This window comes from Bombus terrestris, chromosome 6 (assembly GCF_910591885.1).
Source record: "Bombus terrestris chromosome 6, iyBomTerr1.2, whole genome shotgun sequence".
Taxonomy (NCBI): domain Eukaryota; kingdom Metazoa; phylum Arthropoda; class Insecta; order Hymenoptera; family Apidae; genus Bombus; species Bombus terrestris.
The window spans coordinates 762,820-789,282 of NC_063274.1; the positions used below are offsets into that span (position 1 = coordinate 762,820).

At 44.0% G+C, this 26,463-nt stretch overlaps 1 protein-coding gene and 1 long non-coding RNA gene across 7 annotated transcripts in view; one reads left to right on the plus strand and one right to left on the minus strand.

Annotated features, from left to right (window-relative positions):
- Window positions 1-26,463, minus strand: part of LOC100643145 (A disintegrin and metalloproteinase with thrombospondin motifs 10) — a 90,882-nt gene that overhangs the window by 11,197 nt on the left and 53,222 nt on the right. For 4 of the 6 annotated variants that reach the window (XM_048406416.1, XM_003402838.4, XM_020868021.2 and 1 more), the window contains one exon: window positions 17,252-17,586. In XM_048406416.1, coding sequence (XP_048262373.1) covers window positions 17,252-17,586 — 335 coding nt within the window. Of the gene's footprint in view, window positions 1-26; window positions 6,678-6,698; window positions 7,540-17,251; window positions 17,587-26,463 lie in introns of those variants that run through there. The other 2 variants (XM_048406418.1, XM_048406417.1) reach the window with 2 other exon arrangements.
- On the plus strand, window positions 7,786-13,489 carry LOC125385225. Its single transcript, XR_007224266.1, has 3 exons — window positions 7,786-8,171; window positions 8,223-8,424; window positions 8,520-13,489. It is a non-coding gene; the product is annotated as an uncharacterized LOC125385225 (long non-coding RNA).

The window sequence follows — 26,463 nt, forward strand, 5'->3', positions numbered from 1 at the left end:
TTCCGATTCTATCCAGAGACAACTACCGAGATTGCGTCATAGCGAGACCGTCTACAGGGGATTTTCTCTCGGTCAAACGTGTTCGCGATAGTTTCTGTCTACCGAATTCGTCGCTTCTGTTTCGCTAATGTGCATTTTCTCGGTCCGATGCCGCCCGCTGTATCCTCTTCCTCAAGATCCGTTCTTGCCGTTTGAAACATTTAAGCTCGGTTCTCTTACGTTGACTTTTTTAGTGACTTTGTCAGTCGTCAAAGTCTTTCGACGTTCGATAATTATCAAATTATTCTTTACCAAAGTCTGTCTTAAAAACTAACGCCGAGCTTTACGTTTCGTTACTACAACGATTACATTTTCTTTTACATCCAAAATTTAGCGAACCTGACTATATAAGAGAAATTTCACCTATAAAGACTTTTCGTGTTAAAGCGATGGTTATTACACTCGAGTAGTAATCTGTGCTTCTATCTCAATTGTAGAACTTGCAACCATTATGAACGTAGTTAAGTACTTTACCGCAAAACTTTATGCAGTGTAATAGAATTTTATGCACGTTGCATAAACACTACTTCTCCCTTTCTCTCTCGTTTTAGACATTAAATCTCGGAAGAAATATTTTGACAAAAATCTAAATAATTGAACGTGTTAAAGCAATATATAAAATAATTTTTCTAAACGGACAACTATTGCTCTTCTTACGAAATCATTCGTTCTATGTTCATTTTGATTTGTTAGAATATGACCTAGTAAACGCGAGGATGGTACCCCGCTGGGGGTAGCCACCTACATGTTAATATAATTGCTAAAAAATTCTACCAAACGTCCAAATTGGACAAATTGCGAATACAAATAATAAATAAAAAAAAAATTTTGATTTGTTATTTCAAGAATAACCCTGTCTGTTTCGCCGTGTCCAGCCGACTTTGCCAGTCGGAGATCGAAGAATAGTCGTTTCGAAAGGCGTACGTAGAGGTGGGCCTCGTGGGTAACACCTTGGAAACGAAAAACGGTATAATGAAAATCGGTTTCGTTCGATGCTGGTACAGATTACCGCGTTTATAGCTGTGCCGCGTCATTAATCATTCCCGATCGTCGATAGTGTTCACCATTCTCCGTCAAATAGCAATTGATCGGCGGAACACCCATCGTCTGATTTCGATTTACAAATTCTCATTTTACGCCCACTCTTTCTGTTCGCTTCTTCCGCTATCGCTCTCTTTATCTGTTTCTCCTTTATCGCTGCCGTTACAATCGAGTGCAACATCCACAACCGTATAGATCCACTCGATACGAATTTCGAATTCACGCCTCATTTTTCACGCGTCCTTCCGTTCTTTCATTAAAAATCTCTCGATCGCGTCGACCGTTTATCGTCGTTTCCAATTCGCACCGTTCAATCCTAACGATGTTAAATCGTCAGCCGACATGTCAAAATTTAAAAAACGATCTCTCTCTTTCTCTCTGTCTCTTTTTCTCTCTTTGCTCGGTAGAAAAGAGCGATTCGGAATAAAAAAAATTTGGTCGAATAGCTGTTCCAGCGGGCATATAATTTATACGAAGAATCTTAGGAACGAAATCGGCATTCATACGAGAGTCCTATAAACCGAGAATTCCGTGTAAAAATATGTAGTGGGAAATAATCGATCGGAGGAGGAGATGCAGCTAGATTGGCGCGGTAGAAATAGGAAAGACGGCCAGGCGAAGGGCCTGAAATACAAGTCGAGCGAGCCAGGGTTGGCCGTGTTTCAACAATTCTCCGACGCCGACCGTGAAAAATCACGGCGCCAGCCTTACAAAGAGGTAAGCCCAACTCCAACAGAGGCACCGCACCGTTGAAGGACCGCAAAGTGAAAAAGGACCGAGCGTGATTCAGCGCCGCATGGGGCCTCACGGCTCGATCCTTCTTCTCTCCTTTCCTCTTTTCTCTTCGTCACCGTTCCCTTTCCTTTCCTTCCTTCATCTTCATCTTTTTCTCCCCCTTCCGCGGCTACCTTTTATTTTTTGCACCGTTTCTTTTCATCTTAAGCGCGCAGAAACGCCGATCGACTATATAAGGAGTGATTTGTTGCCGTGGTGGCTTCGACGCTTCAACCACGCCACGAACATTGTCGTTCGTTCGGTTAACGATGCGCTCGATTTTTCTCATTTCTTTTCAATCGGCACTCTTTATTCCCAATATGAGATCGGCTTCGTTCGCCGAATGCGTCGCGACACCGATTCGAGAACGATTTCAGAGGATCTTACGAAAAAAGCTGTTGAATCGTAACCGAGTCTGGAGGAGCGCGAACGCGTTTGCCTATCGACCTTTACGCCTTTTCGATTCTTGCTACGATAGGATTTATATCGTAGATATTAGAAACTGAATCTCTTGATTCTTGCAGGTCGAGCTTTATCGAGAAAATAACTCTGACATTCCGTAGAATGCTTTAAAGGACGGTAACGCAGGATACCGCAAAGTACCATTGTAGTCAAAACGTGAATTCGAGCGACAAAGTGACAGGTTTACAACGGCCTAGGGTCTGCGTACTTCAAAGAAAATTCAATTTTCTACGTCATGTATTTCTTCCTTTCTTTAACCGTCCGTCATCCGGAAACCCCGAATATTTAAGTCGAACGGAGAGCAAGGTGGAACGTTATTTGCAGGAGACGTTCAGTGGCTCGACGCGACGTTGGAGCTTTCAAGCGACAACGTTTATAGTTTATAGCGAGATACTTTGCGGCATATCGCTAATGGATGTTGAATTTAGAAGTTGAATGGACGTTAAATTTATTTGTAAACTCGATACGTTTATTAGCTAGCCGGTCGGATCTACATAAAGTGCCATCCATATAAATTCCCTATCCCTTTTGCCGTTTACGAGTGTGCGTGGAACCGGTTAACCGCAAAACGTTATATGTATTTATCTGTAACCTTATCCCCTTAAGATTCAGCGCGTCGCTTCCGACTGCCTCATCGGACTAATCCGGATTTATCTCGAGGCGAAGGTGAACCTCGGTCTCTCGTCGACGGAACCGATTGCTCCGTTTCGACGTTCGTTTCTGCGTCTTCGATTCGCGCGACGTTAATCAGCTGCCATTGTTACGCTCGCGTCTCGAATCGAATTCTTCGATGGAATCGTCCGGATTACGATCGAGCAGGCTTTGGAGCCAGAATGTTTCCAGTCGAAGTACGTAAATAGAATAGATTATGCGAGTAGATAATTGCCGACACTGGCAATTCTCGAGAGACAGTCTCGTCTGGTCTAAACTTGTCGTTGGTGGACCGTTGTGCAGTCGTGGTTGATCGGACGTTCGCTTTTTGCTCCGTTTCGTTGATAGAACGAAGCGATAGTTTCAACGAGTTTGGGATTGCGCGCGGTTAGCGCGAGGTCGGCAAAGACGATCCGAAACAGTCGTAGATCATTCGGTGTTCCCCGATAACGTACGATCGGAATCCCGACAAAAGAGCCGAGAAGGGGAGAAGCCGAAGCGCAAATTAAGTAATTTCGTCGTGGCGAGCTGTTACTGGAACCGGTGAATGAAAATGGATGATGACATTATCGATCGAACGATCTACCGGCCGTTCGTTATTTCGAGTCCGGCGCATGCGTGCCCTGCCGCGGGAATTCAATGCATCCAATCGCAAGTAAATATATTTCTATAAAGGTCAACCGTCCAATTTAGATGTCTGTTTGTTCGTTTAATTGGTCGGATGGCTGGCCAGCCGTTCTATGGCCCCGGCCGACTCCTTTTCGCGATGTATGCGCGCCGCCCCGTCTTCCCCTCCGTTTCTAGGATCCGATTAATTCAGTGCACCGGCCGATAATTTATGGCCGGCCATGCGTTACGCTCTGCACCTTCCTCTCTGCCCGTTTCGCGGCAAAACCTCTTCGTATCTGTCACACCTTCCTCTAATTGCCGCGAACACGCGAGATATCAGGGAGCAGGAGGACTGACTAGTCGCCTCTCGTGACGCCACTCCGTTTCGAGCAATCCGATTCTGGGGGGAAACTAGCTGGCTGACTGGTTCCGTTATTCCCTTGCAAAATACCTAGCTTTTCATCGGAACTTTTAAAGTTTCCCAAGATTTCCTATATTTTTCCTAATAACGTTCACAGTGTCAAATAACGTCAAACTGGCTACTACGAAGTTTGTCTCTGATCTAAACTAAGGAATTCGATTTTATCAGTTCCATTGATATTCCAAATTCGAGGGCGGTTCTACTCAAATATGTTAAATAACGTCCTCGAGGACGGGGAGGAGAGTTTGCCTTTGCTTCGAGCAGCGATACCAAGGGACGATCTCGATCGCTGTTACGTTCGTGCATCAGCTATGACAAGTTTTACCTGTCAAAATTTCAGTAAAAAAAAAAAAAAAAGAAAAAAAAGAGAGACGGAAGCGAAAAAGAAAGAAAAGGGCGAATTGGAGGAGCAGAGTAAAGGAGCGATCGTCGATATCCTGGAGGAAGCACGGATAAAACCTTTGTTTCCTCTGGGTAAACGCGAGATAAATCGAAAGATACGATAAGCGGTAACTAGGAGCCGTAACAAATGAAATTATTTAATCGATTCGTTAGCAACAATTGGAACGATACAAGAGGCAAAGTTTTCTAAAGAGAAAGGCTAGAACGGTTGGCGCGAACAGGAAAAGTTCAGCACCTGGAACGAGGTTTTCGCGTAAACTATCGAGTTAATTAACGCACGGTCGACACAGAAAGAAGGCACGGAGACGGGGCGTGAGGCGGGACGAAGGAGAGAGGGAGAGTCACGGTAGGTGGGATTAGCATAATGTGTCGGGAACCGGCGATCGGACTTGCTTCGACTCGATTGTAGTTAGTTAATGGTCGCCGAACAGTCGTTATTCTCGCGCGTGGCAATACGCTGCAATCGTTAAGGCTACCTCAGCGTACAATCTAGCATATATAAATTATTGTTGTCCGACCAACGAGGTGTATCGATGGGCGGTCGCAATGCTGTCACCCGTCGACGCCCATGCTCGCAGTTGGGACCAGAGAACGCTCCGTGACGCTTACGCCTTTGAGTCTTTTCTCCTTTCCATCGGTTCGTGTCGCAAGTGTAAATCCACGTCCAAACCAACTGCAGCCTCTGTAACATCCGCGATTCTCGATAGTGGCTAAAGCTTGTCGATAAGCGTCCTCGTAACGCTCGTGACAATGTTGTCGATGCGGCTGACCGACCAGCGACCGACCAGCGACCGACACTGAATTTGTCTCGCGACAACTCGCCTCGATTACATCTCTCGATATTGAATACAACGGGGAATAGATGGTCGATGCGCTTTTCACGCTGCACGTGTTGCGACCGAGATAAACACTTGTACGGCTTATTGAAATTGAATATCGGTACGCGTACATTCAAGTACGTTTAACGCCGGGTAACTCCTAGTCGACATGTCCACTGGATCCGCTGTCGTGTCTTGTACGTTCCTTGTTATCCTATCCACTTGCTTCGATATCTAACAACACTTTGTCCGTTACGTTGCTTTCGCTCGAACGAACATCGATTCTAACAAAGATTTTATTATTACTGTACAGCAACAACAAGCGTTCTATAATTTATACAGTATCGCGACAGCTTGGAAATTTAGAATTCGAAAAATCGATTGCGGAGACGAATTGAATTTACGAGCGAGTTAAAGCTAAAAAGTTTCATCGGCGGTATCTCTCTGCGTTGCCTGGTGGAAGTATCGATCGATTCGCGAGAGTCTCCTTTGTTGTTTCACGATTTAAGTGTTTCCGTAATGCAATTTGTAAATTACAATTATGACAACAGGCGTTGCTAATAAGCGACGATATTTTACGGTTAACAAGTTTTTATTACGCCATAAAACACCTTGAAATGAACGAATCAATACCAATTTCCTACCACAATAGCGTGAAAATCACGTTTTTCAAAAGTAAATCGCTCAGCATATGGCAACTCTTAAAGCAGTTGCGTAATCAAAATTTCAAAGAAATTTATCGCGTTACTCTCACGGAGTTGAGGTGATTAACCGTACGATAAATATCAGCAATTTATATCCCGTGAAGAATCAACAATCGGTATTTCGTTTCTGTAAACGTTGCAGCGTATTCACGAGACCGTTCCTCCGTAAACTTTCCTCGGTATCGTTCATCGATCGCGCAGGTATGTTCTGCCGATTTGTCATCGACACGAACACATCGCTAACGAATGTCAAAGCTAATTGAATTTGATTGGCTGGACGGCTTGTAAAGTATTAAAGTTACACCAAGGAGACAATGCCCGTGATTCGTCACCTTTCCGATTCTTCGTCTCGCTCCTTTGCTTTACACCCATTTTCGTAATTGCCCGAGGTCACCGCTTCTATACCCGTGTCCGTTGGATCGAGCTGATAATCGCATCTGCGTCGTTTGCCAGCTCGATCCTCCTGTTTCTTCGTTTCTATTTCTTTCTCGTGACTCATCCGTCGCGGAAAAAATGTGCTCTGGATCAATCCGGATGCCGATAACGACTAGAGATAAATTCATTAACGGCTATTTGTTCGCCGAGCGAACACGCCTTCCTGAATTTCTTACTTCGATCGACTCGATTAAGCTTTATACTGTTATGCCAGATATGTACTCGATAATTGGAAAATTACGGAGCAATAGAAATTCCTTCGAAGTAGAGATTAAGAAGACGCAGAAGCAGAGTTCGCCAGCTGCGAACCTCGTTCTTATTCTATAGAATTTTTATACTTACGCGCAATTTGTGCTCTAAACTCTCGATTCTGTTCAAGATGGAACGTGTTTGCAACACACGCGAAGAAACTCTCGCGTTTTTTGCCCTTTTTGTCACGAAGATCGATGTATTTTAAAAATAAATCTAATAAAATCTAATAAAAAGTTATTTTCGCGCCTTTCTAAAAAGATGATAATCTCCACATCCATAAGTCGTGAGATTCGATCAACGACCGAGCTTTGAAATTTAAACTAATTTGCTACAATACGAACATCGATTCTGGTCAAATTATAGGATATCGACTCGTTGAAATTTGTTCTCTTCCCTTCGACTAGCTTCTAATTCGTCCCTGGATCTTAGCTCTCTCTCCGATCTCAACCATCTCTATGGAAACTCGATTTGAAAATGCTTGATTCGCCAAAATGTCTTTCACGGTTCGCATTATCCCATTCCAGACAGCGACGTTAGTTTCACATTCGTTCCAATCGATAGATTCTTTCAGCACGAATTATTTTCGGTGATCGGAAGCAGGCGTTGCTAGCGGTTCTTCTTCGAATTATCTGTTGGTCGCACGCGATATGTATGGAGGTGTGCAGATTTCACGCGATCAACACTTTTTATGAAAAGTTGCTTCGATATGGCGTACAAGTAAGCAGCAACGTGTTTTTCCAAACGTTGGCACCTGAATGGTAGTATCGTCGACAATGCGTCGACGTGTACTGGAAAAAGGGGTTAATTGCGCGACGGAGCCGAAGAAGCGGTTGCAAGACGATGTATCGATGCCAGTACCGGGATTACGCCCTTCTGCCCCGCTAGGATGTATTTTAACGAGACGATAAATTATTCGAAATGTCAATCGCGCGATATCGTTCGCGCGGCGCAGCCGCTCGTCGACTAATCGCGCGAAGGATCGAGAATGACGTCAGGCTGCGCGACCGATCGCTTGTTCCTCTTACGCTTGTTTCCTCGCAGAAGACAAGACGCATTAACCGCGAGCATGGGTGTGTACACTTGTCGCAACGCTGTAACAGCACGAGAGAACCGAGGTTACGTCCCTGATCCCCCATTTGAAAAACCCTTTTGCTCGCGACCGACCGGTGCGTTGCTCGTTAATTGTCTAGCTTCTCGCCGTTCGATTACACCCGGAGTCGTTGGTGCGATTGCTCGTTAGGCATTATCGATCAACGCGCTGCCATCGCACGGCTCATTTTCTTCTTTAGATCAAGTCGTTGGACGTTTCGACGGGATTCGATTTTTAAGAAACTCGCGTTTAAGCGTGAACAAATATTTGCTGATCGATCGAATATCGTTTTCGAGATTTCCCAACAAAGATCGTATATCGTTGGTGTGGTGTCAATTTTACAAGAATCGACAGCGAATAGAAATTTTTTCACCGTTAGCCTCGCGGTAAGGTATAAATTCTCCGCGCCTTTCTTTCGTTACACGCGTTTCCTGTCAAGTAGCGAAACAGATACAACAGCGAGATCGCAACCGGTGAGTAACGACTCCTTTTATTTCATCCGCGATAGTAATCGGTTCATTCAGCGTAGAAGAACGTAACGCCTTGATCACGAGAGTTCGAGGAATCCGTTCCAAGGTGGATGGAGTACGAGTAACGAGATCAAGGAATGCACCGCTCTCTCGCACGACCATCGATAGCTGATCACGAACGTTTCCGCGTTATACCGAGAAAATCGTGCCTCGGAAACTTTATGATTCGGTAGATCGATTTATTATACATTAAAAGGTATTACAAAAGGTGGCCAAGCGGTAGGTGTATAAAGTATCGTTGCGACAATCGTGCGATAATTCATTGATTTGGTGGATATTTGTGTTTTACAGGCAAGTACCGTGTCAATGAGAAAGTAAAACTTGGCATCGCGCTAAAGAAGAAATCGAAACACCGTTAACATCGGCAATGTCGATCTGCGATGAATATGTATATAAAGAGCAGCCCTCTGGGGATGTGATATTTTTCGGGCTGATGCGAAACTACCGAGAGCTACAGAGTCATTACCGTAATTAATTACGTCATCGATCAATCACGGTGACATTAAAAACAACGCACAACAGCGACGATTAAGAGTGATCGATACCGAGCCCATCGTCATTAAACTAATCTTTAATGAACACGCGGACGAGAGGCGTTCCAACGAAACGAGAAATTCTCGCGTCTTCGCTGTCTGCCAGTCCCTGTACTTTCGAGCGCGTCAACGCGAAAAAGGAAGAAGAAAGTTGACGTTCCCTCGAGCAACGGAACTTGATTTCTTGATAAAAGGCATGCGAGAGTTCGTATTCCTCGGGGTGGTTTCTAGAAGGTGGATGCAACCATTCAAGCTGTATAGAATAGCTTGCACAAGGAGGAGAGTAAACCGGGGGAAAGAGTGGACGGAAAAATCGATAGCGAACGAAGGAAAGGAAAGGAAAGGAAAGGAAAGGAAGAAGGAGAAGAGGGAGGAGCGAGGATCTCGATGATGATAAATGCTTCCTGCGGAGAAACGTGATTTATGCCGTCATTAGAATAGTTGCCACGAACCTCTCGTGTAGGTGGTGCATAATGATCGCTACCACGGACCACTATGTACATGCAAACGCTCTCCATGGCTATCCGAGAAGTTGACTTTTACAAAAAAGGCTCCCGTTGCTCGATGATTGCGACGCCCATAAACACAGTTCGCGACGGTACATTGGTTACTTACTATCCCCGTATCCGCGTGTTCGAGGCCTACTGCGTGTTTCGAATCTTCCAGCGACTAACCACTCCGGGGGACGTTTCGTTCGAGTTTTCGAGGATGATCGTTCGATCGAGCCTCTTTCCAAACCCTCCACCGCACCGAGCCAATTCCGCTCTCGTCGATCGATCTTAGAACTTTGGAATTGCCCGTAGATCCTATGCAAATCCTCGAATACTCTTAGCAAGATTTTCATCGCGATTTTTACCGTTTTAAACGTTTCGAAGGTCTGATCGGAATCTACGGAATCCACGAAATATGGTATGCGTAGCGAAGCTTCTCACGATTCTCAGAGTCTCGGGAGAAAGCGAGTGGATGGTAGCGCACGGTACGGCTAACCTTTCATCAACGTTTTTTCCCACTGGTGGAGATGAGTTGGGCGATCGATTAAAAGCTTAATTACCGAATGTAATAAGGACCACCCATCGTTCATTTAGATCCATCAAAATAGATACGCATTAATTGGACGAGGGGCAGCTCTCCTCTGATTACCTACTACCGATAATTATATGTTAACCACGTATTCAGATCCGGCTCGGCACGTACTCTAGAGAACCTGTTCCCCTACAGCGGCGAACATTGAATCAAATTGCGTACGCGTGCAAGTGTGTATACCAACTGTATTCACGCCTCCTAACCTTTCGCTGGTGGCTAGATCTACGCGTAAATAATTAATTGCGGTTGGTCCCTACTAGATCGAAGCCATTGCAGCCACCGATCGTTGGCTTTCGTTTCTCTTACCACTGTCCATCGTAATTCTATTTCTTTCCTTCGCTATGGATTCGACAGTGGTTCGCGCTTCGGAGTATACGATATACCGATCGTTTCGCGAGAAACTTGTAACTTATTCTCCGAAATTCTGTTGGCTTCGGTAACTCTCGCTAGATCGTGCTACGACGTTAAAAAAAAATTGCTCGTTCGTTCTAACCTGGCTTGATATTATGTCTGTTAGATTAGGTAAGATCGAGTAAATCGAGACACGTTTCGATCGAGTATCGTTAGCCTGTACTCGAAACATTCTTGTTTACCACTAATTACATATATGGTAGGGACAAAAAGAATACAGTAAAATGGTTCAATTCTCGAAAAAACCGGTATCGGGATGAGAAAATTAGACCGAGACGCTGAAATCGATCGGTACGCGTAAACTTTTGAAAGGCAAATCGCTACTCTTTATCCCTTCCTATGGTTATTTCCGATTTTTCCATATACACGCCACGTTATACGCGCCAAATTACAAATTCTGATCGGAATATAATCTTTCACTGCCGTCCTTCGCGTTAAGTAGAGCAGAGGGTTCTATAAATGGATATAGATAATTTAACCGACAAAGAAAACACGCGAAACGATAGACATTCCAAAAAGTTCGAATACACGTTCGAATTAAAAAATCAATCGATGAATGACTTGATATACACCCTGAAATCGATAGCTCGAATATAAAAAGATATCTTGCTTTTTTATAACGTATCACCATCACCAGGGTTTCGTTCGGCTAAAAATTCTAAGAAACTAAATCAACGCGTGATTCTCAAGCCCATTTAGTTGCTCGACGTCTCTCATTACCGCGAGACAGACCCATAAATAATAATCGAAGCGGTTTATTAGAGGCTTATAAGCAGCTTATAAGCAGTTTATAAGCGCGACGCGTCATCTCTTCTTTTTCCGCGATTCTTCTCTTTCAATTGGTAGCTCGACAGCCACAATAACAACCTATAACGGGATGCTGCTTCTAGCTCCGGGATAACCGTTGAATATTTCTTCCACGAGATATTTCTTCTTTTTACATCAACGATATTTGCGAAATAAGTAGATTCCTCAAAGCGATTGCGTTCTACGTTCGCTTCGCTTAAACGTATTCAACCGAGTTAACCTAATTTCCGTTAATACTCTTTGATCTGGAAAAAATTTAGATTTTGTCAGGAGGTTAAAGACTCGGGAACAGGTATCGATAAACTTGACGTTTCGCGAGAGCAAGGAAGACGCAAATTCGAGTACGCGGCATTTTCGACGACACGGCGGTTTTCTGGCAAATCGAAGATTCGCATCGTCGACGACGATCCCTGTCTTTTCGCGAACAGTTCTTTCGACGTTAACGACGCAATCACGTCTTATGGGTATATAAACGCGATTTGTTAAAGCAGGAGGCGTACCTCACGCGAGAAGATGCATGTCCATGGCGCATTTTGCAGCCGGCGTGACCGAGCCTATCGTACCTCGCGATCATTCCTGGAAATTTAATAGACGCGTTCCGCCGTTTCTTGATTCTTCCACGACGATATCCGCTAGCGACGAGAACTTCGTGCAATTCGAGATAACGAACAAAGAAACCACGCTTTTCGGTAGCGTCCAAACGATACCAACAAACCATCCGGTTTCTCTTGTTCTCCTATTCTCGTCAGCGACGAATCGCGGTTCCTATTTCTTCGCAAAGAAAACCATGGCAAGATTCGTCGATCTGAACGATAGTGCTAGTGTTAGGCCTTGCTGTGCTCGTTAGAGATAGGTAGACCGATATTTGGAATTTGTTAACGTTTCACGAACATAGAGCAAGCAGATAGTTGGAAGTATTATGTGTGGTCTTTGGAATAACGCGAACATATTTCGCTTCGCGTATAGCAGCAGTGAATCGATCGTAAAAATTCTGCGAGATAAAAATGTTGATTAAACACGGTACAACTTCTTTCTTATAAAGAAAAATTCACTGTTTCGAGTGGTTCGGAGCGATCGATCTTTCGTCGTTCGATTCAACAAATAGGATTTATCGAAACAAATGTAAGCGACCTAATCGACTGCCATTTCACATTTGGTGGCCTCTCAGAGAGATTTGGCCAGGACATTGTTCGAAGAAGGTTCCACCGGTTCGATCCTAATATCATCGAGCTATCCAATAAACGTAATGCCGGGCTTTGAAATGTCCCGTGCCCGTAAGCCACTCAAGATAACAAAGGGATCACGGTACAGCATCTTGCGGGGACAGCAGCAAAAGGGTGGATCGGCGTGTCAAATTCAATTCTAACTCACGTTAAGCGGTCGCTATCGAGGGCGTACCGGCGAATTAACCCACCAGATAATACCATTACCGTGGAAGCCTGAAATTACTGAACATTACGTATCGATGCCAATTACACTTGGTCGGTTGGTGTGTGCGCGTAACTGCGGACGCGTAACTGCAGACGCGCCAACCCGAAACGATTACTTCATTTACATGTCGCGTAAATACGCGTGGTTCTGCCACGTGGTCAGATCGGCTCCTCGTCGATTACGAACCATCGATTCCACCGAAAATTACTTCCCAGAAGGGCATACACGAGAATCGACCAACGGATTTGTTGGCCTGAAGCTTGTTATCGGCCGTTAAATGCCACGACGTATTAATATCGCGCGCTATGCGCTGTTACGCCGTGCTATCGTAATTTTATGACTGCGCTGGTTTCTACAATCTCTATCGGAACTTGCCAACTCGAACTACCATATTTTCTATTTCGATCCTTGTAACGACCGTCGCCGTCGAAATAATATTTTTTAACAGGTCGCTATACATGCACGACGTTCGTGAAGCTAACGCGCCTCCATAGTCCGCTCGAGACTTTGAATCGGTTAGTTTCGACGAAGAGAATGTCGCGATACAGTCGGAGAAAGATGAAGTACCGCCATTAGCGACATTTGTACTTGTACGTCTTAATTTTGAACGCGGAGTCTTTTAAAAATTGAGTTCGTGCTTTATGTTCAATGGCATAGAGAACGGCTGCAACAGCCTAATATTTCAACGCGAATTCATCTGGAGAAACTGCGTAGAGGCGAACAATTTTTCCGTTTCTAAAGATGCAATAAATATCTGGTATAGCGAAACAGTTTATTTGCACGGCTGAACGTCTAACGGGAATAATTTATATCCATACTTTACCTGCGAGATATCAATCCTTCTAACACAATAAGCTTTTATACACTTTATTAAACCGAGAATTTATAACTCGGAGAACTCGTTGCATGGACATTGATTTGTTGTAACTTTAACTTTACCTATTCGTTGTACCACGTTTATTATTTGCGACGAATAATTAAAAGTTCACGAGTTCATAACGTTTACGTTGGCAACGCACCCTACAATTCCGCTATTAAAGGTTACCGTATAACGGAACGCCGATCATAAGTCGAAATCGAAGGTTTATCAAATCGTAAACCGCGAGTACAAGCGGTTCGCGATTTGAAATTTTACGACGGTTCCTTGCGAGAGCTTTGCGCGCACTCGAGCATTCTGTTCCATCAATTTTATGGTGCAATAAAATGGGATATCGCGTACGTAATAGCGAGAGGATCATAGTTCGGCGCATTAAAACGCTCACACGTGGGTAAAAACGGTTTCAAGGAGAAATTAACAACAAAGTATGCGGCTACTGTTCTGCAAGGATCTATGCTAATTTTCGCCTCCCGCACCTGCTGCCTTCGACGAATTATAATTGACGACATATTCTGAATCTGATTTCCGGTGATTATACCTACACGGTACACCGATAAACGCATCGTCGAACGTGTAAGAAGAATCATCTCGCGATTCGAATCGTTTCGACGTTCCTTAACCGAATTTGATCTCTTTCCTCTTTTTCAATGGACGATCAACGTGAGCGATTTTGATATTTGCCACTGATTCCATATTCGCTGGTTAAAAGACCATATCGAGGAATCTTTGGCTAATTACGCTGGTCACAGATGAATCAGAGGCAGACTGTCCCCATGTATCAAAGTCAAATTCGATGAATTCATGGTAGCACGAACGCGCGTAATTTCATCAAACTCCACTCATGATTTAATTCGACAAGTCACAATTCGATCGATGCGCGCATACGGTCGAATCGAAATGAATCGTACCAATTAATTAACCATAGCGATGCGGGTTTGTCCTTATCGAGCGATAGAAACGAACGTCACGGCAGGTTATAGTTTCCGCGTAGCTGCACTTGCGAGACGAGTTCGCAAAATTTCGTGTCTCTGTACAACACCGAGAAGGTCGATCGCCGCGAGCGGTAAGCGGTCACAACCGATTTCCTCTAGAAGATCGAGCAGACAAAATTGCTGTTGCGTGAGAATCCGTCCCCTTACAAAGGGAAGTTTACGCTCCTCCACGTTCAACAGAACGGACGTTCGAACGTCCTCCGCTCGGACCACCTATGCGATCTAATCTGATTTTGCCTCTCACGATTCAACCTCTTCTCATTCGTACATGCATTTATTTCTTCACGGAAATCTCGTCTTGACTGATTTATTAATGTATATATCATCTTTTATGTTTATTTATATACTGCAATTTTATTCACGATACTCGGAAAAAGTATCTTTCACAGACGTAGACATTCGAGAGATTAAAGTTGTACATTTTTTTTACGTAGTGGCGGGTAGTGAAAAAGTCCGAAGAAATCCTTTTGGGTGCGAAATTTAGAGATCCTTTGGTCCGGACTTTCGGAATCACAGTTACTCGAGGTTCGACTCTGCTTCGATGACATTACGGACTAAATCATAGCAGGTTATTAGACTCGTAACAAAGTTAGATACGATGCAAGCTTTATACAATGCAAGGTTTATAGATTCTACGAATTAAACGCTGTTTTACAAGAATATTCACTGATAAACACAGCGGCACACACGTGTACTTACTACGTACTTAGCCGAAATGAAATTGCAAATCTATCTAAATTACGATATTTTTCGATTTTCGATCGTCGCTTCGTACAAAGGCAAAATCGAAGAAAATTAACATTCCGGAATTGTGGTCTGCATCGACTCGTTAGCGTGTAAGGCAGGATCGCGCAATCGCGCGGCTTGATGCGGCACGGTGCGGTAATCGGCTAATAAGCAACGCTAATAGCCTTCTTTCGGCTGTTCCGTGGATTTCAAGAGTTTGCTGCGGTGCGAAGCGGGGTACTCGAAAGAACACGACGGATCACAGGCGGCGTAAATCCACGAACGCAAAAGGTTGCTCGCACTCGAATTCGCCTGGAAGCTGATTGCGTTCGCGTAGATTGCAGACACTCGGGAGAATAGGTGTGCGCGTTCACAGGTGGACGCATCGGCGAGGCGCGCCGTCATAAATCTGCCAAGCCATGGCAAATTAAATCATTATCTGGAAGCTGCGAGCAAATTGCGTCGATGCATGCTTCGTGACTCCTCCCTCTTTCGCATCCGCTCTCCCCTTTATCCCTTCTTCCCCTCTTACCGCGTCTTATCCACTTGCACGACCTTCGGCTTCTTCCATTGTTCTCGCGCTTCTCTTTTTCGCGAGATCGTGCGCTTCGTTACCACCTCCGCGCGTTCTCTCTTTCTTTCCTCTTCTGCGCCGTTACCGCGTTACCTTTTACGCTCTACGCTCTACGTCCTTCCTCCCTGCGGCGAACTTCCGTGCGAGTTTCTCTCGCGATACCACACCCGTCGGATGTCGAGAATATACCTTCATATTCGTAAATTTCGCCTTTCGGTTTTGCGGCGCTAGCGAGACTGTTCTCCGCGAGCCGTGCCCAACTTGGAAATGTAATTTCGCCGAACCGAATCCGCCGGATACGGATGCCGCTTTAAACGCGGATGCGACTGCCACCAATTGAGGCGGTTTTATAAGCGTCAGACGCGGCACAGCGCGGTGGCGGTGCGATGGTCGAGAAATTGGTAGGAGATCGCTGCCAGAGTTTCCATTTTAGCAAATATTTTGCACGAGTAGGAGAGAAACTTCGGAGGAACGTTATCGATTCTCTGTGCTACTCGAAAGAGCTCGATCGAATACTGTGCACAAGGGTGCATCGTATTGTAAGTCGAACAGCTGGATCGTTTCTCTTATTAGCGAATCGATTCGAATTTCTTTTGTCTTGGAAATTGTCAACCAGACTCGATATATCCTTTTTTATATCTCGGTAGACATAAATAAGCGCGACTTATTCGTTAAAAGTAAGATACTCCTATTTATTGTACGGTCTTTTTGAAAGACGTTGCTCAAGAAGGAAAAGAATTTGAATTCACGTTTAATCTATATTTTCGTAGATAATAGAGGATCGTTTCGTTTCACGACCGCGAAAAACTAAACTTCGCTAACCCGCGTTATTCTGTGCGCGTATATACCGGCTCGCGTGTATTTTCTTTGCTGCCAACGCTACTATGTTATCAAGTATACGCAAGCTGTAAAAGGTAAGCCGAGATAGCACATGGACGAGAATCCAGCGGAAGAACAGATATTATTTCTTAATGAAAAAATGTACAGCAACGTCTGTAAGCATGCTTCATTAATTTTCCGCTTTTGTTTAACATCCATCTACAAATATTCATACGTGTTAAATATTTTTCGCTAATAATTATTATTCGCAGTATTCATTTCTATAATTCCGTATAACGGATGAGAATCGAGAACATTTTCGATATTGGCAATTTAAATCGTGCAAATATTTTGTATTTTCGCGAAAGAGATAGTAACAGTAAATAGTAATAATTAAATACCGAAGGACGATGAAACATAATCGTCGTAAGGTAAGTTTGACTGTTTGCTTTCGATATGGAGGAATCAAAGGTAAAGCCGTGTACCGTATCTCTCGTAATCGATATGAAAATTCAAGTAGAGCACCCGTACGATATATCAGACGCAGCGAGCGTATTTTCCTATTCTACTTAATTCTACTTTATTCACCGATAATTCGTAAACTCGAAATTACGCAAATTTCAACTTTTCTTTAATTTCTACAACGAATCCATTTCGTCTAATCTCGTCTAATCTATTTGGCTGCTCTCGAAACGCAGAATAACGAAAGAGTAGAAAGAAAGAAATGGAAAGAATCGACGAAGACGGTAGGATAAAAGCGTAAAACTCACCAGACCGTCACAGGCGGATAAGGCAACCTGGGAATTCTGATGTCCCTGAATGAAACCCCGATAATGGCACTTGCTCGAGCTATTTTTTGTCCGGCTGCGCACATGTACGTCTCGTTTCCGTCTTTCAACGACCATCCCTGGTCCGATGAAGTTGTCCACGGCCGTCAGTTCGATGTGGTACTCGTTACCGGCCACGGACAATCGATAGTGTACCACTGGCCCGTCCTCGTGATGGTGGTGGGTCACGTTGTGCGAGATAAGCTCCCCTCGGTAGGTCACTTTTCGAGGTATCGCTATCTCGTGCTCCTGGACGTGCTTCTCCATGGTATATATGCCTGAAATAGGAATGATTCTGATAAATTCGTGTCGCTAGACGAGTAAGTACTCCTGTGCACAGTAGAGGAGCACGCTACACGTTATCGCGATATAGCGAGATGGTGTTTGATCAAAGCGTCGAGTTGCACCACCGATTGATACGTGATCAATAGGGTTGCATGCAACGTTCCGCGTTTTTCGACAGCATCGAATCATTAAACGCGGCTCACAGTGGCGATGTATCAATCGCTCGAAACAAGTTACACTCAGTCACATCGGTCGACAGGGACTTGCTTCTAAAATTTCGTCTCGCGCGATGTACATAATCTGTTTTACGCATGGGCGTACGTTTTCTTGGGCGTAGGAAATTTATTCGTAACGCGTGATATATTCTGCGCGAATATTCCGCGAAGAGGCAGCGATCGCGTAAAACAACGTTATATATTAATCGAGTGTTTACCGGCGGCGGTTTCACCGGGGTAATGCAAGATAACGCGATCTGTGGTAGAAGCGAGTGGGCAGAGACTCGTAAACGCCGACAGAGACGGCAGAATTCAACCCGAGGGAGGATGTGATTGATTACGGACACCCAGCGCTGCATCGAGCAATATTTCAAATAAATAATTGCATCAACGTTGCCCGGTGTTTCATTAAGACAGCTATCGCGACGTGATTGTAAACCGGCCCGGCGGAATAATACTCGGATATTATTCATATTCTCGAACGTCGTCTTAAGTAATTGCTCAGAGTACTGTAACGCTCGAATTTTGCACCCTGGCCGCTCGCATTTGCGGTTTACGGGAATTTTGTTCGTTAGTTGATAAGGTTTAATGCTTTCTGACGTTCTCACCGGCATCTTAAATCCTGCCGTGGCCCTCGAGCTTGGCGCGATAATAAAACTTCATTTTTCTTCATAAACGAAGCTTTTCCAAGGAAATAACTGGCTCCTACCGGGTAGGAGAAGATTCGAAAGAAATTACGTCGAAGCAAAATTCGTCTTCCGAGTATCGTGGAACATTTTTATCGATTTTTACCGATTTCTATCTTACACGATCCAAATGGGAACGAAGAAACTCGAAATTTCATAAACATCTGCATCCTTTGCAGAACGCTGCTGGAACAGCAAACTAGCGACCGATCGGCATGCTCTGTCGTTGAAACATTACAGACGCATTAGTAGCGTTAACTTCTTTTTTTAAAAAACATCGAATAATGCTTACCGTTACCTGTAATCACGATATCTCATTAGTTTTCATGTTCTAGTTAGACAAGCGAGACACTGTGTAATTCGTTTTTTATCCCAATTTTTTTTACCAGCTCATGGAACTCATTATGCCGTAAAGTCAACGGCGAATAGAGCATAGAGGCTGCGAAACGGTATTTGTAGCGGATTGGATACTTTTCAACCTTCCTTTCCAACTTTTATTCACTTAGCGCAGCGTTGCCACCGTTGAAAATTGCATTACATTCGTTTCCACCTCGCTCTCTTTCCTTCCTCCATTTTTTACCTTAGCATTTTTATCTATTTTTCATTCACGCAGTACTTCGTTACACCGCATAATCACGGAGCTTGTCACGTGAGTTTTATAAGCGAGCTCGATGCATTATCCAATGAAAGAATCGCCTCTAAGCACAGATCTACCGAGAAGGTAAGCAGTCGGTATCAATCGTTTCATTTTTTCAATATTTGCCGTTCTACGTTTCCAAAGTCACGTGTTCGTGAAGTTTCTTTCAAATTTGGTATCATCGTTGCGAGATATTACCCGAAGCGACGATCTTCTTTCTTTCGCGTTTACTCCGGGTTGGTCAACTAATTTTGGCATGATTTTTGGTTCACCGAAGCAACGCGAATACTAAAATACGTTTAAAAGCGCGAAGAGAATGGAACGAACCGCAAAACTCGTGAGCACGAGCGAATAATTATCCGAAATATCGCTATGCGGTTGGCAAAAATAATTCGGAACAATGGCAGAACGATCGGCCAAACATCGGCGACCGCGATATGATAAGCGGTTGGCCGATCGGGTGACAACGCGTAGCCGAACGAACGACAGTTATGTACCGTAAAATTGATGTAATAATTTCCGACTGATTTAATGGGTCGACGCACAACGTCGGCCGCTTAGAAAAGAATCGCTGTGGATTCGATTATTCGCTGCTCGTCGATCTTGAAGTCTGCGCGCCAGCACCTCTGATTTTTCTTCGTCCCTCGACCAACGATAGAATGTCACCGGCAATTTGTCATCTTGGCGCCCACTTGCTGATACGTCTCGATCGCAAACACGAAGACCATAAAGGTTCGTAAAGGGAATCACGTACGTATATCGTGTTTTGTCTGTATTCTTTGTATTCTTTATTGTCTCAACTAGTTTCGAGCACGCGTTGGTTAATGCTAACTTACTTTTCTGTTCTTTTTCTGTTGCAGACAGGTAGTCGTCATATCATCAACTATGTATAAACGCTTTCGATAAGTATTCGAAACTTGTTTAGAGATTCTCTTACGAACGTTTATGCGAGTCGAGTAACTCAGGCGATAGGTAAGCTATCGGTTAGTTTGGCCGCACCAAAGACGATGCAAAATCTTCGATCGAATCAAAGATCTTGCAAAATACTTTCGTTCCTCGTGAAAAGCGCAAATACGAAGCAACGTTGTTTCTAAGAAAAAAAAGAAAAAAATCAATTTCATCCATTACTCTCGAGAGAGGCAGCTCGAAACTAGATATCAAAGAAAATAACGACGAAACGCGCGTCTTTGTTAAACCGGTCGATTGCATTCGTGGAAGAAAAATCTGGAACGGCCCCGTCCGTTTCATTGAAGACGATATCCGATCTCGGTATGCAGATTGGATCTCAACGATGTTAACTGTCAGTCCGCTCTTACATGAAGACATATTACGGCAGCTGAACCGTGGCTGCATTCCCGACGTCTTTTTCTCTCTGTCCTCCTCGGCCAGAGGCTAACCACAATTATTCTATTAGACGTTAGATCACCGTCTACAATAGTAAATTGTAGTTCGATCGATCGATCGGTGTCCACAACAACGATTCACGCTCGACGAACCGTCGATGTCTTTGATATATGACGCTATTTATGATCGCATTTATACTTGCGTATACGGAGGACGAACCGCGATTTCAAGCCTCGTGAAATCGATAACGGGCGTTCGTTTAACGAAGGTTCATCGCTGTGACTTTTTATCGGCGCTAGTATTTCAGAAAAATACTGGATCGACGTTTAGTACTTAGGTGTTTCCCCGTCGATTTAATACCGATATAGAAACTGTAGAAAATAAAAATATGGAAAACCGAAGGATTAAGCGTTTCCAATGAAAGTTTTTCCAACGTTGTTCCTGTTAAAATGATAGCTTTGAGCGAATATCAATATGTCAGTTTCAACGTGAAATACAGATAGAGGGTGAATAAAACGTTTTATTCGAGTTGCGAGTAGTTTTAAGAATCGATAGAGTTAAATTATAGAGAAGTTCCGCTCGTTTACTGGCTTCTGTCCCGGCACCAAAACACCCAAGGCTAAGGAAACAAGGATGCAGTACGCTAACGTTCCTTCTTGATTCTTACCACCGATCCGCTACGAGATCGAGCCACTTCTCCAATGGATTGCTTTCGAGGATGAATAGTGGCAATATCGTTGAGACAAAATAAAGGAAGCTGTTAAAATCGAGCGAGATGGCGCGAAAAAGAACTCCATTTAAAATCGTTTTATTGTCAACGGAACTTCGACGGGTCAAATTTTTTAATAAAACGAGATCGATAAAAATCGAAAGATTTGACTTGAATATCGTTGTAGCGTTAAAAGCATATTTTATTGAATATGAGCAAATTCGATTATTTTCATGGATATGGAAAAAGTTAAAGTCATCGATGGACGGTTATAGGGAAAGAGCGACGTAAAATCGTCGAAGGTAACATTCGATACGGTGCTTCATAAGGGAGTAACGATAGCGCGGATCGGTCGATTCACACTGTTTATCGGATAATTTCATCTCTACGTTAATATCGAAGGCTAATCAGCTTGTTGGTAACGAGTCGCAGCGGCATCGATCCGCCGCACGTTGTCGCGAGGAGAATTATTCGAGCGACACGGCTTATTACGAATAGGCCGGAAACCGGACCTAAAATATACCTGAAATTCCAGTGGCTCTTCGCGCGGTATAAATTTTGGAAAATATACGGCCGTCGACGAATGATAAATGTAAACGGCCGTAATTAACGATGCGTGGCAAGGACCGGGAATTATGCCCGTGAATGGGATTATCGCCGAACAAACGCATCTCTCGCGTCGAATCTCCCCCCGTTGAAAGAATTCACACGGATATCGATAATTTTCGTGCAATTCGTTTTACACGATTCTCTACGTACGATTCTCTACGTTTCGCCTGCGTATGTATCTGCAAATACATAACTAAAATGTCCAAGAATTTGAATTCCGTTCCCACACCGGTCAAACATCTCCTATAGCGAACAGATTTACACCTATCCGATAGTTTGGACGAAATATTTCCCGATTATTTGTAAAAAAAAGAAAAAAAAAGAAAAGAAAGGAAGAAATTGGAATTGGAAATTCGATGAAATTACCTAACATTTTGTATGCTTGTATATCTTTTGATCAATTAACAGATAGATATCTGCGAGCACAATGAATTTTCATTATTTTTAGAAAGGAAAACGGTAGCATCTGTTACGATTTATTATCGTTTATCGTAATATATTATGATTGTTAGTTACCGCGTATACATTGTTGAGAGGATAAACTCGTTGGCCGTTAACTAACTGGAGGCAACGTTGTAGTTGAGTTTATCTTTGAACCTCTCGAGCTGTTCGAACTCTTGACAAGTAAAGAACCACTGGTCTCGTGCCTCGATTACTTCACAATGTACCATCCGGATGGTTTAACCACGGGATGACTAACGAGTATCGGTCATAATTGTCGTCATTATCGGCGAACGGTTCCATCGATCTCACGGCGCGCGGCATAATCTCAGTTCGGCAAAAACATTTCTACCCTGTAAAAATCGCGTGCCTTGCGGCGCTCAAATGGCAACCTTGAACGACTTCACGGTTAATCAAGATATCGATCGTGGCTGTAAAAACGATGGTTCGATTTCTATGGCGATTGTCGGGAAGGTGGGTGTCGCGGGTGGCTGGGTTCTCGATACTATCGGCTACGGGATACATCGTGGCGGTAGCTCGCTAGGAAAAAACGTCGATCGTTGAAACGATCGCCGGAGTAGGGTCGATCGAGCGGCGGCTCGCAGCTTTCCACGCTCGATACAGGTTTCTGCGATGCGGATAAATAGCTGGACGACGAGACAGAGAGGGAATGAGGAGGAGGAGGAGGAGGAGGAGAGAGAGGAAACATCTAGTGCGTTCGGTGAACGGTATAATCATCATTATCCTATTATCATTAAAGTCGGAAAAATGGCGGGCGGACCAATCAGCGTGTGCCTGAAGCGAGTCGGGGTTAAATGCAGGTGGGGACTCGGATGAATACTCGGACCTCCCATACAGTCTCTACCTACTGCATCGATACTCTATACGCGATTCTTCGCACATATGGTCACCGATCCTTCCCACACTCGATCGGCCAAGTCGCGTACGCCACTTGTTCAATTACGCAAAATAGATGAGTAATTACGCGACGCTTATGAGCGTTTCGTTAATCGTTAATCTATCGTACAGTAGTCGGTGATGGTTGCGCGTCGATCGATCATCTCGCGGGACTAATATCGTATCTCAGAACGAATCTCCTTCGTTTAAGACAACGATCGAAGGATATGCTGTATGTTTGCGAAGAAAGAACGCCGAGACTGCGATCTCGATTTTTCGTGAACGATATTTAGAGTTGCTGATCTTTCTAGTTTTTCCCATCTACCATATGGTAAACTAAAAGGTCCAGTGCCAGTGAAGGGAAAAGATAAGACTCCGCGTTAAAAATGGGGCTGCCATGGTTTAGCTCGAGCGCTCCACTTCAAATTTTTTGTTCGACCGACTCTCGGTGCTCTTGTATAAAATAGAGGAAAAGAATTTGGATCGTTCTGGATATCTCGAGAGAATATACGGCCAAAGGGATTGGAATACGAAATTAGTCGAACGAACGGGCATTATCTTTTCAGACGCAATAAGAAAAGTGAATCTTCGCGACTCCTCTCTAGATTTCGTATTACCTAAATTCCGACTAGATTCCGTAATTCGAACGCTAAACATATCCGACCTAAGTTAACGTATCGATCGAGGGAACACCGATGAGCATTTCCGAGTAGATATCTGCGAGATCGGTGGACTTGAAAGGCGTAACGGTCATGGCCATCGTGCGAGCAAGAGAGGCACGTCGTCTCGAGGCACGAAAAATAAATTCAGGCCACGTCGCGCGACGCGTCATGGACCCGTGAGGATTCACGCAACGTTAGATTCCGGTTCCAGAGTTGCAGAAGTCAAAGTTATTAGGCGTCGGGACAATATATTATCGTCGATGACCGGCATCGCGGTATAAAACCAGTTCCTTCTTTGGTATGACTCACTGCGACGAGACTCGTGCCTGTCCTGTCCATCGGCGCGGCCCCGCAAAAATTCTCACCCATTAGCATATGCCTACTTATCGAATTCATTAAGGTTGCCACGATAGTCGTGGAAACGCGGCGCAGCTTCGATACTCTGCAGTTCGTGGTCTCTTTTTAATAAACGGCTTCCGTCGACCGGCAAGGATCATTCTCCGACGCTAATTGAACTTTTATAGTTATCTCATTAGCCACGATTTCTCGGCCAGACGGCTGCTCGTTCGAGCATGCCCGCAATTTTGCACCATGTACTTATTATCGAGTGGCGTGCGGCTCAACCGAGGTTAAGGTGTTTTTCGATCGAACTTTAAACACGGCCATGCGATCGACTCGCGTATATCTACAGTTGGTTTGCTCGACTGGTTACAGGACGTTTCAAGAGTAACGTTCCGACGTTTTGCCACGATGTTTCGTCACGTCGAGTCGCTCCACGTTCTTGCTCTCGACTCTTCCGAATAATTTCAAACAGTCTTTCTTCTGGATTAAAAATACCGCTGTAAATTCGTCGGCTTGGGTTTTACCGTGCGATGCTTAAAAACGCGTTGCCGAATTACAAGTTTCGTAACTCTCACCTTTTCGTTCCTCGCGGTAACTCACATACACAAGCTGATACAAAAGGAACGAAGAATAGCGATCGAACGAATGGGAGAAACTACGTTGGCGGCTTTCCAACAGTTTTCAACTCAATGATCGAGATTTAAACTTGGACGCTTAAAATTGTATACATTCATCGTGGAAGTACAAGTCGGTTTGTAAGTCGACGTAGACCGAATGTTAAGGAACTTCACCGACGAGTCTACCTGACCTTACTTCGACGAAACATTCGCTATAAACGTGGACGCTTTCTATTTTTGGCGTTTCTAAATTTAGCGAATCCAGGAAGAGTATGAAACCAGGTTTTCGCTCGTGTACCTTTGATAAATTGTGTTTAGCGTACGACTACGAGCAACAAAAGCACGATATACGTATCGCGTAAAGTAACGCGTAATGTTCGAAAGAATGTATTCTGCGCGAAAAGTTTCTACGTGGGCTTGCACTTTTTTAACCATATTTTCAAAGTACTGTAACAATGTACGAAAGCAAAATAATAGATACGATCTACGGGTAAAAAGTTACTCTAAGTAATTGGAAACACGGAATTCCCAGCGGTTCGAAGATTGGCAAACGTATCTTTGTCAGTTTCGAAGCGTAGAATCGGTAAATTTCGCGACACATTTCCGAATCAAGCTGTATATCGAATTCGGAGCACGACGCGGCGCGGTGGTTTGATTACTTTGGCCACGTATTGAAATTAGACTAGTCGGAGGTTTGCGATTCCGAACGAAGTTTACATTGTGATAGTTACGGAAACGTGTATCGTAGCTGCAGCTTCCGTTCTTCCTTGGGATCTATCTGTATGTGGAAGGGAGGCGCAGAGGGGCTGTATTCATTATAGAATATTCCCTGTTATTTGAGAGTATATCGAAGTTAGAAGCCGTTAAAGCTCGTAATTTTATACGTCATTTACATTGCAATAACCGGTGATACACGCGCTTCTATATGTGAAATTGCACAGCTCGAACGTAGCAAACCGAATTTCCCTTGATCGATTCGACGCGTTACTGCGTTAACGTTAACGCAGTAACGCGCGTTCGATAGTTCAATAAATAACATGGACATACACTCGATCGCGTATCTACGATTCGATTAATGATTTTTCCATTGATTCGGCATTTTCACGAAGAAAATGTATTTTTCTAAATTTATTGCCGGAATCGATCGATTCACAACGGAGACCGAAATTAATGGAAGTTTGAAAACACGTTTCAATACGTTTTCTCTCGAAACGACGGTCGACTGGTTTACGATACCAAAATTTGACATCGTTTTCGACTTGCCGTGACTTTTGCCCGCGAGCTGCTGAATTATTCCCCGTGCAATGTTCTCCGATTTTCATAAATTCTCCGAACAACGTACTCTCGCGTGCTTCATATACCGAGCTTTGCAATCATTTATGGAATAGTAAATAACTATTCGTTGCGCCTCTTATTCAGGCCACGTTTATACATCCACGGGGAACATAATTTACAGGAAATGATGTTCCACGCGGACTCCAAAGGTCATCGATTCGTAAACTTTATGCTATCGTCTGTCTGATTTATCTCCTTCCGGTAGGAAGCGACGTTGCAGAAATCGAAGAAAGCTCGTTTCTCCAGAATTTTCCTATTACCGCTCTAACGATTAAGTAGAACGGTCAAGTTTGCGAAGCACATGCCGAATCTGCCTTATCACCGAACGTTGCAGTTAACCGAAGCTACATAGACCGCATTAACAAGTTTACTAAAC